This window comes from Macaca mulatta, chromosome 19 (genome assembly GCF_049350105.2).
Source record: "Macaca mulatta isolate MMU2019108-1 chromosome 19, T2T-MMU8v2.0, whole genome shotgun sequence".
NCBI lineage: Eukaryota > Metazoa > Chordata > Mammalia > Primates > Cercopithecidae > Macaca > Macaca mulatta.
The window spans coordinates 11,139,525-11,158,502 of record NC_133424.1 but is presented as its reverse complement, the minus strand read 5'-3'; the positions used below and the strand labels follow the sequence as shown (position 1 = coordinate 11,158,502).

The following is an 18,978-nucleotide window of genomic DNA, read 5'->3' as shown; positions in this document are numbered from 1 at the left end:
GACAGGATCTCACTCTGTCATCCAGGCTGGAGTGCAGTGGCGTGATCATAGCTCACTGCAGTCTCAACTTCCTGCGGTCAAGTGATCTTTCAACCTCAGCTTCCCAAGTAGCTCAGTAGCTGAGTAGCATGTGTGCCACCACATCCAGCTAATTTTTTTTTTTTTTTTTTTTTTTTGAGATGGAGTTTCGCTCTTTTTGCCCAGGCTGGAGTGCAATGGCGCGATCTCGGCTCACCACCTCCGCCTCCCAGGTTCAAGCAATTCTCCTGCCTCAGCCTCCCAAGTAGCTGGGATTACAGGCATGCGCCACCATGCCTGGCTAATTTTGTATTTTTTAGTAGAGACAGGGTTTCTCCGTGTTGGTCAGGCTGGTTTTGAACTCCCGACCTCAGGTGATCCGCCTGCCTCGACCTCACAAAATTGCTGGGATTACAGGTGTGAGCCACCGCACCCGGCCATGCCTGGTTAATTTTTTGTATTTTTTCTAGAGATGGGGTTTTCCCATCTTGCCCAGGCTGGTCTTGAGCTCCTGGACTCAGGTGACCTGCCTGCCTTGGCCTCCCAAAGTGCTGGGATTACAGACATGAGCCACCACACCTGGTCTTATGATCTCATTTAATCCTCACAAAATACCCACCAGATACCTAACAGGTGATATTCTTTTTTGTTTCTTTTTTTTTCGGTGATATGATATTGGCTCACTGCAACCTCCACCTCCCAGGCTCAAACGATCCACCCCCTCTCAGCCTCCCAAACTGTGTTGGGCATGAGCCACTATGCCGGTCCCAGAAATGCATCTTTGTTCACTGACCAGTTAAGGTTTCAGTGCACTTAGCTTCCCTGAATTGTTTTGCCAATTCATCAGATCAGCCCTTGGGAATACAGTTCTTACTAGGCCCATTTCAGAGACGGAGAAGCCGAGGCCCAGAGAGGAGTGACTTGGCCAGGGTCTCCCAATCTAGAAAGATCAGAGCTGGCTTATGGACCCAGATGTCTGGCCTCAGAGACAGGAATTTTAGCCATGAGGCTACACAAGCCCTTTATGGATGAGTTTCCTTCCAGCTCAATGTTGCTTGTCCCGTCCTAGGAAGCCAGATGTAAACTGAGGCCTAAAGCCAACCTTGATCATGGCCTCATGGTCTACGAGTCCTTACATGAGCTTCCTGTCACCTCACTCCTTCCTTTTCTTCCACTCCCTCCTCGCTCACTCTGCCTCAGACACACTTGCCTCCAACGTATCCGACACACTCCCACCACAGGACCTCTGCACTGGCTCTTCCCTCTGGTTGGCATCCTCTTCCATCAGATACCCACGTAGCAACCTCCCTCAGTTTTTTTTTTTTTTTTTTTTTTTGAGATGGAATCTTGCTCTGTCACCCAGGCTGGAGTGCAATGGCATGGTCTTGGCTCACTGCAACCTCCACTTCCTGGGTTCAAGCGGTTCTCCTCCCTCACCCTCCGAGTAGCTGGGATTACAGGCGCCTGCCATCGCGCCTGGCTAATTTTTGTATTTTTAGTAGAGATGGGGTTTCACCATCCTGGCCAGACTGGTGTTGAACTCATGACCTCATGATCCACATACCTCGGCTTCCCAAAGTGCTGGGATTACAGGCGTGAACCACTGCGCCCGGCCCTTACCTCCCTCATTTTATTTGGGTCTCTGTTCAAATGTCACCTCCTCAGAGAGGCCTTCCCTGACCTCAGGATCCCTCTTTTTTCCATATCTTGTGTGTGACCATCTTGAATTATCATACAGCTTTACTTGCTATTTCTTCTTTTTCCTTTTTGAGACGGAGTCTGGCTCTGTCGCCCAGGCTAGAGTGAAGTGGCACAATCTCGGCTCACTGCAATCTCTGCCTCCTGGGTTCATGCAATCCTCCCACCTCAGCCTCCCAAGTAGCTGGGATTGCAGGCGTGCACCCAGCTAATTTTTGTATTTTTAGTAGAGACAGGTTTTTGCCATGTTTTGGCCAGGCTGGTCTCGAACTCCTGGCCTCAAGTGATCCAACTGCCTCGGCCTCCCAAAGTGCTGGGATTACAGGCCTGAGTCACTGTGCCCGGCCCTTTACTTACTATTTTTGCTTCACCCTGTAGTCTGACAATTTCAGGACAGCAGGGATTGTGTCTATGGCAAAGGTGTCCAATCTTTTGGCATCCCTGGGCCATACTGAAAGAAGAATAATTGTCTTGGGCCACACATAAATACACTGACACTAACAATAGCTAAAGAGCAAAACAAAAACAAAAAAACACAAAAAACAAAACAAAAAAAAAACGAACAAAATAATCTCATTGTTTTAAGAAAGTTCACGAATTTGTGTTGGGCCGAATTCAAAGCCATCCTGGGCCACAGGCTGGACAAACTTGGTCTACAGCATTCTCAGCCACAGTTCTGAAGGCGCTCAGCGTTTGTGGAATGAACGAATCTGCTAGAAATGAGGAGACTGAGGCTCTGACAGGTGAAGGTCACACAGCAAGTACAGGACAAAAGCTGGATTTACTTATTTTATTTTGTTCTTTTTGTAGAGGCAGGGTCTCACTATGTTGCCCAGGCTGGTCTCAAACTCCCAGCCTCAGGCAATCCTCCCGCTTCAGCCTCCCAAAGTGCTGGGTGTGAGCCACCTTGCCTGGCCAAAAGCAGATTTGAACTCTTTTCTTTCCTTCTCTTCCTTTCTTCCTTCCTTCCTTTTTTTTTTTTTTTTTTTTTTTTTGACAGGGTCTCACTCTATCGCCCAGACTGGAGTGCAGTGGCCCGATCTCAGCTCACCGCAACCTCTGCCTTCCAGGCTCAACCGATTGGATTCTCCTGCCTCAGCCTCCTGAGTAGCTGGGATTACAGCTACTCGGTGTGCGCCACTACCACCTGGCTAATTTTTGTATTTTTAGTAAAGACAGGGTTTCACCATGTTGGTCAGGCTGGTCTCAATCTCCTGACCTCAAATAATCCACCCGCCTCAGTCTCCCAAAGTACTGGGATTACAGGTGTGAGCCACCGCATCCAGTCAGATTTGAACTCTTTCATACTCCACAATGAAAAGAATGGGCTCAGATGTCCCCACAATTCTGTTCTCACCCTGCCAGACTGTGGCTCTCCCAGGTCCAAAGCCCCAGTTTTCCTAAAGTCATAAGAGCCTGCAGTCAATCTGTTACCACTGAAATATGGGGCACCCTCCCCGCCAGCCGGGCTTGCGGTTTGGGGGACGCCCCCTTTCTCTCTGCTGATGTCATTTGAGGAAGTACTTTCTCAGAACACCAGCTCCTGGCTGCCCAGCGCCTACGTCAAACATATCAGCCTCACCACAGCCCTGGGGGTGGACAGTTCTTATTTTTCAGCCCCGTTTGACTGATGAGGAAACTGAGGCTCAGAGAGGCACAATCACTGGCCCCAAGTCACACAGTGAGTCAGCAGGCAGGGCTGCCATGTGAATGTTACTCAGAGGTCTGGAGTGGATGAGATCTGTTTGTTTTGTTTTGTTTTGTTTTGCTTTTTTTTTTTTTGAGACGGAGTCCCGCTCTGTTGCCAGGCTGGAATGCAGTGGTGCCATCTCGGCTCACTGCAACCTCCGCCTCCCGGGTTCAAGCGATTCTCCTGTCTCAGCCTCCCATGTAGCTAGGATTACAGACGCGTGCTACCACACCCGGCTAATTTTTGTATTTGTAGTAGAAACGGGGTTTCTTTTTCTTTTTTTTTTTTTTTTTTTTTGAGACGGAGTCTGGCTCCGTCGCCCAGGCTGGAGTGCAGTGGCGCGTTCTGGGCTCACTGCAAGCTCCGCCTCCCGGGTTCACGCCATTCTCCTGCCTCAGCCTCCCGAGTAGCTGGGACTACAGGCGCCCGCCACCTCGCCCGGCTAGTTTTTTGTATTATTTTTAGTAGATACGGGGTTTCACTGTGTTAGCCAGGAAGGTCTCGATCTCCTGACCTCATGATCCGCCCATCTCGGCCTCCCAAAGTGCTGGGATTACAGGCTTGAGCCACCGCGCCCGGCCTAGAAACGGGGTTTCACCATGTTGGCCAGGATGATCTTGAACTCCTGACCTCGTTCGTGATCCGCCGGCCTCGGTCTCCCAAAGTGCTGAGATTACAAGCGTGAGCCACCGTGCCCGGCCGAGATCTGGTTTTTAACTCCCATTCTCACCTTCCTCGCTGTGTGACCTTGGGTAAGTCCCATGGTCTCTTTTTCCCGGACAGAAGTGCAGAGCCAAGGATGCTGGAGTTCATCAGGCTGCCCGGCAAGCGAGCGGAGGCGGGACGGGAACTCCACCGCTGCAACTTTTCGGCCAGGTTCCTCCCTGTCCTCCAGGCGGCAGTCCCCGCAGCGTGTGGCAGGGGCTGGCGCATGGGGAAAGCGGCCTGGTCCCAAGCCCGGGAGGGCGAGGACCCCACACGCAGCCTGCGGTCAGCCGGCCTGGCGCCCGCTCTCCAGGACGCTCAATAAGCATGAAATAATAATACTGGGCGCCGCGACGGTGATGGCGACTTTGCTTTGCTCCGGGACTGGCGGCGTCCCTGGGGCAGGTCCGCGCTCGGAGCGCATACCGAGGCTGTGCCTTCCTTGTCGTCCGGCAGAGGGCGCGCGGGGAGACCCGCTCTCAACCCACATCCAGGGACTTGGGAGCGCCAGGGACAGGGGGAGGCGAGGACCCAAGTGGAGACAGAGACCAGCGACCAGACGGAGACCCCAGCTCGGCTGCCTCCACTTGCTCCTGGGGCCACGCTGTGCCCCCACCTTGATGGGGAGCATTTTAGGGCCCAGGGAGGGGGGACGCGGGGTCTGTATGTTGGCCCCGTCCCCAGTTCAGACAGCTTCCCACCTCCCCCCCACCAAAGTCCTCCTCTTCCTCCCTCTCCATCTGCCTCTTGACAGATTGTGGCTGTGCCGTGACTCAGCCGTCTCATACATCCTCAGGGGAGGTTTGGATGACATCTCGGGTTGCGGGGGGCAGTGCCCTCTCTCTGGGGATTCCTTTGACCCAAATGGGGGAGCTCACTGGACTCTCCTTGTGGTAGCTGGATGAACTCCAATATGGGGAGCACCGAATCCTGTGTGTGCCCTGCTAAAATCCCCTTTTTGAAGAAATGTCCGTTCTAAGCATTGAGGTTGCCATCAGAGACATTTCTCCTTCTCCCTGGGGAGGGGGAAGGACGCTGGTACCGATGCCAGCTACAGCCCACCCATCAGTCCCAGCTTTGGACCTCAGCACAGACACTGAAGGGTGCACAGGCCCACAGTGAAACAGAAACCGGAGTCTACGTGGGGATGTGGTTAAGGTTCCTGTTTTTTCTACTCACCCTGGAGAAATGGGATCCACTCAGGTCCCCCCTCCTTAGTCCAGGTCCCTGAATGGAGATCTACTCATTATGTTAAGTCCTTTACACACATCCCCAAGCTCACAGAACCCTCAAACTGACCCCCACACGGCAATGCCAACAACAGCCCCACTTTACAGACTGGAAAATTGAGGCTCAGAGAGGGCAAGACACTTATACAAAGATGCACAGGAATTGGGCAGACCTGCATTGCAATTCCAGCTCCCCCATCTCCCGGTTGTGTGAGCTTGGGTGAGAAAGAGAAAGGGTTTAGCTGGGCGCAGTGGCTCATGCCTGTAATCCCAGCACTTTGGGAGGCAAAGGTGGGCAGATCACCTGAGGTCAGGAGTTTGAGACCAGCCTAGCCAACATGGTGAAACCTCATCTCTACTAAAAATACAAAAATTAGTCGGGTGTGGTGGCGGGTTCCTGTAATCCCAGCTACTCAGGAGGCTGAAGCAGGAGAATCGCTTGAATCCGGGAGGCAGAGGTTGCAGTGAGCCGAGATCACGCCACTGCACTCCAGCCTGGGTGACAGAGCAAGACTCCATCAAAAAAAAGAGAGAGAGAAAGCGTTTTGTTTCTAGGCCCTAGTTTCCCCATATGCCAGCAGGAATACCCTGCTGGAATACCCTGGCACTGGGGATGAGGATGCATGGAAAAGTCCCTGGCATGGAGCCCGAGGGTGACCCACTGCGAGATGGATACCCACCAAAATGATGATTATTACCGCTCAGCCACTGTCCCCTAAGACTCAGCACCCCAGAGACCAGGTTAGGAGGAGTCTCTAGAGCCTTGCAAAGAAATGGGGCCCGGATCCTACTGCATTTCACCCACCCCTTGGTGTCTTAGGACAGTGACGTGTGACAGTTTGGCCCCTTGCCCCCGGTTTTAGCATTTTCTGTTGATTCCAGCTTTCTCTTCCTTCAGCCTCTCTCCAGTTCCCTTTGGGAAATATTAGCCCATATGTACTAGACCCATGACACTTGCTTCCTGGTGGGTACAGGGGTGCAGGGGGACTGGGGCTTGGGGGTGACCAGAACAGAGGTGGGGGTGGCCTGGAGGGCTGCAATGACTGCTGAAGACCCCCAAAGAGACTTAGGAAGAGTAGGGCTACATCTTAGAGGGGCCTCATTCAGGAACTCCAGGGATAAGAAGCCTGAATCTGACCGTCTTGGTGATATCCCCAGCAGTGGGGCGTCCAGGTAGAGCACACGAGCAAAGCTGTCAGTTGCACACATCGCTGGAGCACATGCAATCAGACCCTGGAGCACCATCAGAGCAGGAACAATAACTAAGAACACCAGGTGGTTAGAGGACACCAGTTCTTAGGATACACCAGGCAGAGGGAACACAGGCCACATGTCAGAGCACCCAGGCTCAGATGTGAGCACCTGGCGAAGACTAACACACAGCCACGGTGTTTCAATCACAGTGTCCAAGCAGCACAGACTGTTCCACGAACTCAATCACATTGTTTTCCAAGTGTAAACACCCCAGTGCCACAATCACTGCATGCCAGAAATGACACTGTCACAATCATTGTCCCTAGACCACCGACACCACTGCACAATCACTGTCCTAGGAGCAGAAACAGTCACTCTGTCCCAATCACTGCATCCCATGAGGCCACACAGTCACCCTGTGACACTCACAGCATTCCTGAAGCATACACAGTCACTGTCACAAACCGTGTCCCAGAAACACACAGTCACACTACCCGGGAAATACACAGTCATACTGTCACAATTACACTGTCCCTGGAGAACACATAGTCATCGTGTCACCATCACAAGACCCCAGAAGCTCACGCAGAGCCCACAACTGAGGCAGCCACAGCTGGTCATACCCGGACAGCTGGAGCAAACGCAGGTCAGTCGGAGGATACCGTCGGAGAAGACCAAGCTCAACACACACACCCTCACTATGCTGTCACCTCTGCAGTCGGGGACTCCTTCCCTCTGTGCTGGGACTGTGCCCCCCCTCCACTGTTTCCTGCCTCTGAACAGCTACTGAACCCTAACACTCTTGCCCTGAGAGGGAAACTCCAACCTAACACAAGGCTCCCAAAACAGTGCTCCCCCAAGAGGCACCCTCTGGATTTCCGACCCCAGCTGCTGCAGGAAGAGTCCACTAACATCCCCGCAATAGAGTCCTCCACCCCATAGAACCCTGAGAGCACCCGACCCTGAACTAAAGATCCTGGTCCTAGCAGGCACCCGCTTACAGAGTGCCCCAACGGTACCCCAAACACTGCGAATCTAGCCCTCAGAATAGTGTCCCCAGGAAGGTCCCTCCAAGTGGTTCCCAGCCTAGCCGCTGTCCTGCACTGTCACTAAGAATACAGACCCCTAAAGGTGCAGCCCCCTTCCCCAACCCAGACCTCGTTAACACCACGCGCAGCATGGCACCCCCTAAATGGACCCCAGGATGGGCTTCAGCAGGAAGCCGTAGCGCGGGCAACCAGCGGCCGGGTCCTAGACGCCCCCGCAGCCGAACTCCCTCCGCCCCCGCCAGCCAAACCGACCCCACCCGCATCCTAGCGCCCCCTGCGGCCGGCGGCTCGAGTTGCCTCCTCCCTGCGCGCCCATCGGTTCCGCGCGCATCCGCCAAGGGGAGTCTTACCGCCTGCTGCTGCCTCCGCCCGCGCCGCTGCTGCCGGTGCCAGTGCCATGGAAGGACGAGGGCCAGGACATGCGGGTCGTGCGCAGGCCGGGCCGGTCGCTGGTGTCCATGGCATCGGCGCGCTCTATGGGCCGGTGAGGCGGCCTCTCCGGCTCTGCGCGCTCCGCGCTGTCGGAGTAGCCGCGCTGCTGGATACGGATGGGGGTCCGAGGCTGCCGCCACAGGTGCTGAGGGGGAGGCTTCAGGGTGGCTTGGCCCTCCCGGGGCCCAGGCAGTGACAGAGACAGGCTCCTTTCCGAGGGGACGGTCGGGGGCTCCATGGCGTCGGCCCCCACTTGCGCCCCGGAGGGCCCTGGCCCTTCCAACCTACACCCCCCTCAGCTGCGCTCAAGCCAGCGAGCCCAGGGCCCCGCGGGTGCGCCCGGCCGCGGTAGGGCCATGGCGCCCCGGGGACAGACCCGGGGGCGCTGCGGGCCAATCGCCCCCGGGCCGGGCTCTGCGGCTTCCTCTCGGCGCCTGGAGCTCTGCTCAGTGCCGGGCGGCGCTCTCCGCGCTCCGCGCCCCGCTCGGCGCCAGCCCCGGCTCCTCCGCCCCGTCCCGCCCCTCCCCGCCCCCCGCCCGCCGCGGCTGTCAGCGCCGCCCCACTCCTCCTCCGTCCGGGCCAGTGGGGGGCAGCTACCTAAGGAGGGGGGGCCTTTCCCGCCCACGCAGATCCCCGCTCCGGGGTGGGAGGGGGCGCTGAAACTCGGCTCTCTTCAGAGCACCCTGCTTGGCCGCGGCGCGCACGGGCACGAAGGAGTTAAACGGTTAATCCGATCTGGAAGAAGACACCGGACTGGTTGCCAGAGTGTCAGTCAGTCGGTCCATCATGGCGAGGGCGGAGTCCGGTGCTGGCGTGTCCTCGCCGCTACCCCTGGCCGGGGGTAGTTTTTGAGGAGTGGTCCTGGTGCCACCGGCGCGGTGCCTGCAGCGGGCGGCGGCAGAGTGTGTGGGATCTCCTGTCTGTGCGTCGGAGGATAGTGATGGTGCGGGCCCGGGGCGGGATGTGCGCGCACGTGGCCTCTTCCAAGGGTTGTCTGTGTTTTCAGTGTCGGCTGGAAGTGTGTGTGCGCACGTGGTTGGCTGCTGCTGTCTGCCCGTTTCTCTGAATTTGGCTGTGTGTATAATTGTGTGTGTCTGTGGATGAAGGATGTGTGCGCACATGTGCTACCTATTTGGAGGATGTGCATCCCTACGTGGTCTTTTTTCAGGTGGCCTGGGGACTGTGAATATGTTCTCAAGCGCTTGGATGCGTCTGTGGTCGGTGTGTGCTTGCGGAGTTGTGCACGAGATTCGGCCTCTGTCGTCTGTAGTGTCGGAGGGCGTCTATGTATGTTAGTGTGTGCGTGTACGTGTGCGTGCGTGTGTGTGTGGTCGGCCTGGGGCCTCTTTGGGGTGTTTCTGGGGTGTGTCCCATTGGTTCCCTTGCGGCTCCAGGAGGACACCCTATGGCGGATACCCCAGCTGCCCGCCCACCGCTCTATACATCGCTGCCTCTTCTAAAGCGCTTCTGCGGGAGGTAAACTGAGGAAGGTCCCGGGTAGCTGCGGAGCGCACCCCCGTGCCCTTTTCAGGCGAGTAAACAGGCGAGCCTCCTCCCTGCGGCCCCCGCCAGCAGAGCCCCCCTTCCGGCACCTAAATCGGGAGTCGCCGTGACTCACGCTCCCGCCTCCCCCAGCGCCGCGCCGAGCGAGCGAGCAGAGAGCAAGCGGGATCCGAGCGCGCCCCCATCCCCCTCAACCCCCCCCCAAGGCTGGCTGCTGGGCGGGGGGAGTGCACGCGCCCGCGTGTCCCACCCCCACCCCCAACGCCGATAAGAGCTTGAACGCGAAACTGCTCTGCTGCGCGACCCGGGGACCAGACCCCAGGCCCCGTGCGCCCCCTCTCACGGGCTCCCCAGGGCAGGCGATGCCGTCTGCTACCTCCCTCCCCCCGCGCTCTTCTCCTTATTTGAAAAAAAAAAAAAAAAAGACTGCCCGTCTTCAACCCCCACAGCCACTATTCTCCCTGCCAGAGGGGGCTCCCGGGGTGGGCGAACGCCGAGCAAAAACCGCCCCCCCCATCAGCCGCGGGGTATCCCAAGGGCCAGAACTGTGTCCCCCACTTCTCTCAGGAACACCCCCCGCCATTACACACTCAAAACGGCTTCTAGGGAATTTGCAGGGGCTGCGAGTTCTCCCCAGATCATATTTGAGAGTCCTGGGCTGGGCCAAATTCTTGGCGGGGGAAAGCTGTAACGTTGGTTAGAGATGTGGAGGGGGGTGGGGGTGCGTAATGCGAGGCGGGTGGGGATGTCAGGCCACAGCTGGGGTTGCAGAAGAAGGAGGAAACGAGGAACGGTGATCTGAGCAGGGGGATAAACTGATCTGGACCTGAGGCTAGTGGGATGGACATGGGGAGGTATAATTAAGCAGCTCCATGGGCGAGTGACAGTCACTTGCTCTCCCTGTCTGGAAATGAACCTTGGACCATGAGGGAAACAGAGACCCTGGAACTCTCCAATTGAGTAGATGGGGTGGGGGTAGACTGGAACTGCCGAGAGCGGTGACCAGAGGAGGGCATGGGGGCAGGGGCCGGCCGGAAGCCAGGACTAGCTCAGCTGTCTGACTTTCCAGCTCATTCTTGAGCCAAGAAGGGGGTTGAGTACTCTGAGAAACTGGTTGGGTACCGGGAAGGTCCCCAGATGAGAACCAGCAAGAGGTGCTGTGTGAACCCAGAGCTCGCAGATATTTCTCACATCTCCCCAGGAGAAAGCAAAATGCCAGTCCAGACCCCTTCCAAGACTCCACCATCCCATCCCCTTCAAGGCGGAGAAGAAACCTGATCCTCCCAGCGGGGACACGAAAGCCGGTGCACAGCCGCCTGATCAACCTGCCCCAGCTCTGTGAATATGGGAGCATCTTGGGGGCTGGAGACATGACACCCCTTTCCTCAGTCCTGCCCCTTGCTGACTCAGGCAGCTGGAAAATGAAAGAAGGGTTTCCTAGAGCTTGCGAAGGTTGCCTTGGAGGAGGGGTGTCACAGCCCGCCACAGTACAAGTTGCAACTAGTTTTGCAAACGACAGGGAGCGTGGAGATCGGGAAGGGCTGGTGGCTGGACCTAGCCCAGTTGGCACTGTGCCTCCCCAACCCAGCTCCCACTCTGCTCCCTCTCCTACCTACCTGTCGTTCTCCGCCCTGGTGATGGAAATCCGCGGTGGGATCCGCAGCGGCAGCGTGGTGGGCCGTGGCGGCAGAGGGACCCTAGGGTCCGAGGTCTCAGGCTGGGCCCAGCCCAGGCCAGGACCGGACGAGAGGCGGCGGCGAGGGCGACGCAGGTCGGCCCCCAGCATGTTGGCATGGCCGGATTCGGGGTTCTCCCTCGGCCTCTGGGGAGGGATAAAGTGGAATGGGGGCGTGGCCTGGCTGGGAAGCAAGAACACCCCTACCTAGATGTCTAAGGGAGTAGTTAATGGGGGGTATAGGCTCCCCTTCACGTGTGAACCACTCGCTGACCCCTCCCACAAAGGCTGCCCTACCATCTCTTAGGTCTGAGAGTGCCCCTTCTCAGCCATAATTTTTGTGGGGTCCCCTCTCGATGCCCTAGCCTTGGGGGTCTGTCACATCTAGACATTCTGTCTTAAGTGTGAGATCTCTCTAACACATCACCTTTTTAGGGTCTCTTCCCAACCTCCACATCTAAGAGGGCCCCTCTTGGTCTTAATGTCAATGCCCCCCTCCCCTCCCTCACATCTGAGACTCTCAAGACCTCACCACCCCTAGCGCCCCCTCCCACTTCCTCGCCAAAATCCTCTCCTCATTTGAGAAGCCTCTGCCTTCTGTCCCTGGGCCGGCTGAGAGCCTCTTAATCTGGGCAGCAGGAGAAAAATGGAATCAAGGAGTAAACTGAGGCACAAAGGGATCAAACTCCTCACAGCTTGGAGGTAGTGAAGCCGCGTTCAAGAAATAGCCATGGTCACTAGAGGGCGCTAGTCTCCCCAGGGGCGAAGCCCCGCCCCATCCCAAGCGCCTCCTCTCGCACCTCGTCCCCGGTCCCTGCCACAGACAGGGCACTGCGACTCCTCTTCATCTTGCCAACCTAGCGCGCCGTTGGGGCTGCGGTGGCCATGTTGGCAGGGCCAGGGCCTCCTGCAAGACCAAGCCAAACGCATCTGCCATCAGTGCCCCGGGGCTCCCCCTGCCGGTCGGGCCTAGAACCCGCCCCCGCGCCTTGCCTTTTGCCCCTCCTGGGACGTGACGTCAGCGGGTGACTGACGGACCACCAATGGGTGACGTCGCCCGCCCGTTGCCAGGGCGACAGCTGACGCACGACTGGGCTCCTGACGGCGTCAATGCCCGGGTTGGCCACTGGGGGGCCGAGAGCCTCCGGGCCCGGGTCGCCCCAGCCCCCACCCTTCCTCCCGCGGGGGCTTCCCCGGCTCGGGGATCCCGCAGAAAAAACTGGGAGCTCCCAGAGCTGGCCGCGTGCGGCGCGTGGTCCGAGCTGGGGGCCGGAGGAAGCGTCTCCTCCGAGCTGTTGGGCTTTTAAGCCTTAAACCCGAAATAGCTCCGATGTGCGGGGGCCGGGCGCAGAGAGACGACGGCTTGGGCACAGATGGGGGACGCACAGGCAGAGGCGCGTGGAGACAGACAGGGACGTGTGGAAATAGAAACAGACAGACAGGGACACAGACGCCGTTCCCGAAGATGGGTGCGCTCTGCAGCCACCGATCCTTGTCTGAAATGCTTGGGGGAGGGAAAGGCCGGCTTACTTTACCTTGGCACCCAGGCGCTGAAGATTATTGCTGTTTGGCCATGGGTCAGTGTCTTAAACTCTGTGAGCCTCAGTTTCTGTTCTGTGAAATGGGATGATATTCTCTATAGGGTCCATGTGAAAATGAAATGAGATCAAATCATATTGAACAGAATAGTGTCTGGCACTCAGTAAATGTTTAATAAATGGTAACATCTGACCCCGTGGGAGCCTGTTAGAACTGGATTCACATCATGATCTTCCTCTACCCAGAGCCCTCAATGGCTCTTACCTCACTCAGAGGAAAAGTCAAAGCCCTCACGTGGCCCACACAGTCCTGCTAGATATGCCCAGTCACCTCCCTGCCCTCAGCTCCAGCCACACTGGTCTAGCTGTCTCTGGACACAGCAAGCATGCTGGTGCCTCTGGCCCTTTGTACTTCCAATTCTCTCCACCTGGAACTCTTCCCCCAAATATCCGCAGGTTGGCCAGGTGTGGTGGCTCAGGCCTGTAATCCCAGCATTATGGAAGGCCAAAGCAGGTGGATCACTTGAGGTCAGGAGTTCGAGACCAGCCCGGCCAACATAGTGAAACCCCATCTCTACTAAAAATATAAAAATCAGCCGGGTGTGGTGGCGGGAGCCTGTAATTCCACCTACTCGGGAGGGTGAGGCAGGAGACTCGCTTGAGCCTGGGAGGCGGAGGTTGCAGTGAGCTGAGATCAGGCCACTGCACTCCAGCCTGGGCAACAGATTGAGATTACATCTCAAAAAAAAAAAAAAAAAATCCGCAGGTTCCTTACCTCTTTTAGGTCTTTGTTTACATCTCATCCTTTCAAGCATTTCTTTCTTTCTTACTCCACCCCCACTTAAAATTATAATACAGGCCAGGCGCGGTGGCTCAAGCCTGTAATCCCAGCACTTTGGGAGGCTGAGACGGGCGGATCACGAGGTCAGGAGATCGAGACCATCCTGGCTAACACGGTGAAACCCCGTCTCTACTAAAAAAATACAAAAAACTAGCCGGGCGAGGTGGCGGGCGCCTGTAGTCCCAGCTACTCGGGAGGCTGAGGCAGGAGAATGGCATAAACCCAGGAGGCGGAGCTTGCAGTGAGCTGAGATCCGGCCACCGCACTCCAGCCTGGGCGACAGATTGAGACTCCGTCTCAAAAAAAAAAAAAAAAAAAATTATAATACAACCTCCTAGGACTTCTGGTCCCCCTTTTCCTGCTCTTCCCCCTATACCACACTATGTAATTTATTTATTACATTTATTGTCTGTGTCTCCCCACACTGGAATATTAATTGCAGGAGGGCACGAAAACTTTAATTATGATATTAATAATAATGTAGTATTATTCATTACTATCTCCCAAGTGTCCCGAACAGAATCCGGAACATAATAGGCATTTAATAACCTGTTCAATGTCAGGTTATTGTTGAGAACCTGATAGTGTAATGTTCCTAACAGTTCTACTATGTACTAGCTGGTTTGTCACCTACTTTGGTTCTTTTGTTTTTGTTTTTTAAATAGAGACTGGGGTCTCACTATGTTACCCAGGCTGGTCTCAAACTCCTGAGCTCAAACTAAAGCTCAGACTCAAAGTGCTGTGATTACAGGTGTGAGCCACCACACCCAGCCTAGTTCTTATTTCTTTATTTTTAAATATTTATTTATTTATTTGAGACAGGGTCTCACTCTGTTGCCCAGGCTGGAGTGCAGTGGCATCATTGCACAGCTCAGTGCAGCCTTGACCTCCCAGGCTCAAGCTATCCTCCCACCTCAGCCTCCAGAGTAGCAGCTGGTACTACAGGCACTTGCCATCATGCCTGGCTAATTTTTATTTTTGTTGTTTTGTAGAGATGGGGTCTTGCCATATTGTTCAGGCTGGTATCAAACTCCTGGACTGAAGCACTCCTTGTGCCTCAGCCTCCCAAAGTGCTGGGATTACAGGCATGAGCCACTACACCCAGTCTGGTTTTTATTTCTTTTTCTTGCCTTATTGCCTTAGCTAGCACTTCAGTTCAATGTAAATTAATGGAAATGAATGTAAACGTCATTTCTTCAACCTAGCCTTTAGCACCTGGTGGGCCCTCAACAGACATTTGTTGAACAAATGGATAAATGTATAAAGATAGCTTAAAGGTCACCTCCATTTTTCAGCCAGACTGCTCCAGTCCATGTTCTGCACCCCCACTGCAGGTTTTTCTACCCCCATTGAAGCACTCACCACTCTGATTGTAACCTGTATTCTCCAGCAAACAGAGCAAGAAATGGTACCCATTCATTGTGGCCCCCAGCCTTGACCTCCTAGGCTAAAGCAATCCTCCCACCTCAGCCTCCTGAGTAGCTGGGATTACAGGCACACACCACCATGCCCAGCTAATTTTTTGTTGTTGTTGTTGTTTGTTTGTTTGTTTGAGACAGAGTCTTGCACTGTCGCCCAGGCTGAAGTGCAATGGCACAATCTCAGCTCACTGCAACCTCCGCCTCCCGGGTTCAAGTGATTCTCCTGCCTCAGCCTCCTGAGTAGCTGGGATTACAGGCACCCACCACCACGCCTGGCTAATTTTTTGTATTATTAGTAGAGACAGGGTTTCACTATGTTGGTCAGGCTGGTCTCAAATTCCTGACCTCATGATCCACCTGCCTCGGACTCCCAAAGTGCTGGAATTACAGGTGTGAGCCACCACTCCTGGCCTTAATTTTTGTATTTTTTGTAGAGATGGAGTTTCGCCATGTTGCCTAGGCTGGTCTGGAACTCCTGGGCTCAAGCAACCTCCCACCTCAACCTCCCAAAGTGCTGGGATTACAAGCATGGGCCACCATGTCCGGCCTAAAAAGTAAACGTGTTTTAATATGAAAAAGAAAAAGAAATAGAAGCTGCAGCAAGTTACCCAGAAGAGATGTAGCTAAAATTATTGATGAAGGTGGCTACGATCAACAACAAATCGTTCAGTGTAGACAAAATAGTCTTTTTTTCTTTCTTCTTTTTTTTTTTTTTTGAGACGGAGTCTCACTTTATCGCCCAGGCTGGAGTGCAGTGTCGTGATCTTGGCTCACTGCAAGCTCCGCCTCCTGTTCTCCTGCCTCAGCCTCCCAAGTAGCTGGGACTACAGGCACCTGCCACCACATCCAGCTAATTTTTTGTATATTTAGAAGAAACGGGGTTTCACCGTGTTAGCCAGGGTGGTGTCGATCTCCTGACCTCATGATCCGCCTGCCTCAGCCCCTCAAAGTGCTGAGATTACAGGTGTGAGCCACCACGCCCGGTTTTTTTTTTTTTTTTTTTTTTCTGAGACAGAGTCAGGGGGATGGGAAGAGCCTGTTGTTAAGGCCGGAGTGCAATGGTGAGATCGTGGCTCATTGCAACCTCCGCCTCCCGGGTCAAACGAGTCTCATTCCTCAGCCTCCGGAGTAGCTGGATTACAGATGTGTACCACCATGTCCAGGTAATTTTTTGTATTTTTATAGAGACGGGGTTTCGCCATGTTGCTCAGTCTGGTCTCACGCTCCTAGGATTATAGGTGTGAACCACGGCGCCCGCCCAACAAAATAGTCTTCTATTGGAAGTAGACGCCGGCTAGGACTTTCACGCTAGAGAGAAGTGAAGTCAATGACTGGCTTCAAAGGACAGGCTGACTCTTGGTAAGGGCTAATGCAGCTGGTGGCTTTCAGTTGAAACCAATGCTTATTTAATATTCTGAAAATCCTGGAGACCTTAAGAATGATGTTGGCCGGGCGCGGTGGCTCAAGCCTGTAATCCCAGCACTTTGGGAGGCCGAGGCGGGCGGATCACAAGGTCAGGAGATCGAGACCACAGTGAAACCCCGTCTCTACTAAAAATACAAAAAATTAGCCGGGCGCGGTGGCGGGCGCCTGTAGTCCCAGCTACTCAGGAGGCTGAGGCAGGAGAATGGCGGGAACCCGGGAGGCGGAGCTTGCAGTGAGCCGAGATCGCGCCACTGCACTCCAGCCTGGGCGACAGCGTGAGACTCCGTCTCAAAAAAAAAAAAAAGAATGATGTTGGCCGGGCGCGGTGGCTCAAGCCTGTAATCCCAGCACTTTGGGAGACCGAGACGGGCGGATCACGAGGTCAGGAGATCGAGACCATCCTGGCTAACACGGTGAAACCCCGTCTCTACTAAAAAATACAAAAAACTAGCCGGGCGAGGTGGCGGGCGCCTGTAGTCCCAGCTACTCGGGAGGCTGAGGCAGGAGAATGGCGTAAACCCGGGAGGCGGAGCTTGCAGTGAGCCGAGATCGCGCCACTGCACTCCAGCCTGGGTGACAGAGCCAGACTCCGTCTCAAAAAAAAAAAAAAAAAAAAAAAAAGAATGATGTTAAGTGTACTAGGCCTCTGCGCTATAAATAGAACGACAAAGCCTGGGTGACAGCACATCTGTTTACTGAATATTTTAAGCCGACAGTTGAGACTTCCTGTGCAGAAGAAAGGTTCATTTCAAAATATGGCTGCTCGTTGTCAATGCAACTGAGCTCTGATGGAGATGTACAGGAGATATATTCATGCCTGCTAACACAACATCCATTCTGCAGCCCATTGATCAAGGAGTACATTTGACTTTCAAGTATTATTATTATTATCTTATTTATTTATTTATTTATTTTGAGACTGAGTCTCTCTTTGTCACTCAGGCTAGAGTGCAACGGTGCCATCTCGGCTTACTGCAACCTCTGCCTCCCGGGTTCGAGAGATTCTCCTGCCTCAGCCTCTCAAGTAGCTGGGATTACAGGTGCCCACCACCATGCCAGGCTAATTTTTGTATTTTTAGTAGAGATGGGGTTTTACCATGTTGGCCAGGCTGATCGCGAACTCCTGACCTCAAGTGATCCACCTGCCTCAGCCTCCCAAAATGTTGGAATTATAGGCATGAGTCACCGTGCCCGACTGTTCTCCTATTTTTAAAAATTGCCACAACCACCCCAACTTTCAGCAACCACCACGCTAATCAGTCAGAAGCCATCAACACTGAGGCAGGCCCCTTCACTAGGAAAAAGATTATGACTTGCCAAAGGCTCAGATGATGGTTAGCTTTTCTTAGAAATAAAGATTTTTTTTGGTTTTGGTTTTGGTTTTTTTTGAAACGGGGTCTCACTCTATTGCCCAGACTGGAGTACAGAGGCGCGACCTCGGCTCACTGCAACCTCCACCTCCTGGGTTTAAGCAATTCTCCTGCCTCAGCCTCTGGAGTAGCTGGGACTACAGGTGCGCACCACCATGCCCGGCTAATTTTTGTATTTTTTTGGTAGAGACGGGGTTTCTACCCAAGTAGCTGGGACTACAGGCACCTGCCACCACATCCAGCAGACAGTCTGTTGGCCAGACTGGTCTCAAACCTTTGGGCTCAAGTGATCTGCCCGCCTCAGCCAAAGTGCTAGGATTATAAGCGTGAGCCACCACACCCGGGCAGCAATAAAGTTTACTGTTTTTTTGTGGGTTTTTTTTTTTTTTTTGAGATGGAGTCTCACTCTGTCGCCCAGGCTGGAGTGTAGTGGTGGGATCTTGGCTCACCGCAACCTCCGCCTCCTGGGTTCACACCTGCCTCAGCCTCCCAAGTAGCTGGGACTACAGGCACCTGCCACCACACCTGGCTAATTTTTTGAGCCACCGTGCCTGGTCTAGCAATAAAGTTTTTAAGGTTTTTTTTGTTTTGCTTTTGAGACAGGGTCTCACTCTGTTGCACAGGCTGGAGTGCAGTGCTGTGATCATAACACACTGCAGCCTCGTCCTCCTGGGCTCAAGCGATCCTCTCACCTCAGCCTCCCAGGTAGCTGGGACCACAGGTGAGCACCAACATGCCCGGCTAATTTAAAAAATTTTTTTTGTAGAAACGAGGTCTCACTGTGTTGCCCAAGCTAATAAAGTATTTTAAAATTAAGGTGTATGATGCTGTTTTAGACACAATGCTATTGCATTATGTCTATATTGTATATAGTCTATATTGTCTATAATGTATATATTGCATATGCACATATGGTATAGTGTCAACATAACTTTTACATGCACTAGGAAGCCAAAAATTTTGTGTATCACTTTATCGTGATACTCGCTTTATTGTGGTAGTCTAGAACTGAACTCACAGTATCTCTCAGCTCTGCCTGTATAATTTTGAGCAAATTACTCAGCCTCTCTGGCCCTCAGTTTAATCATCTGTAAAATAGGAATAATATTCACACCCATCTGATGGGGTTGTTGTGAGGATGAAGTGAAGTAATGCATGTGAATTTATTTCTGTTCCCTTTTTTAAAACAA

General features: G+C 54.1%; 1 protein-coding gene across 19 annotated transcripts in view; it reads right to left on the bottom strand.

The window, feature by feature from the left end:
* The window catches only part of PDE4A (phosphodiesterase 4A), a 67,232-nt gene that overhangs the window by 42,503 nt on the left and 5,751 nt on the right, over positions 1-18,978 (bottom strand). For 11 of the 19 annotated variants that reach the window (XR_013408892.1, XM_077977392.1, XM_077977395.1 and 8 more), the window contains exon 1: positions 7,934-8,466. Coding sequence is in view for 8 of the 19 variants with exons in the window: in XM_015122853.3 (XP_014978339.3) it covers positions 7,934-8,253 (320 nt within the window). In the remaining 11 variants the exon portion in view is untranslated. Of the gene's footprint in view, positions 1-7,933; positions 8,467-11,134; positions 11,341-11,993; positions 12,101-12,728; positions 12,830-18,978 lie in introns of those variants that run through there. The other 8 variants (XM_077977379.1, XM_077977390.1, XM_077977400.1 and 5 more) reach the window with 3 other exon arrangements.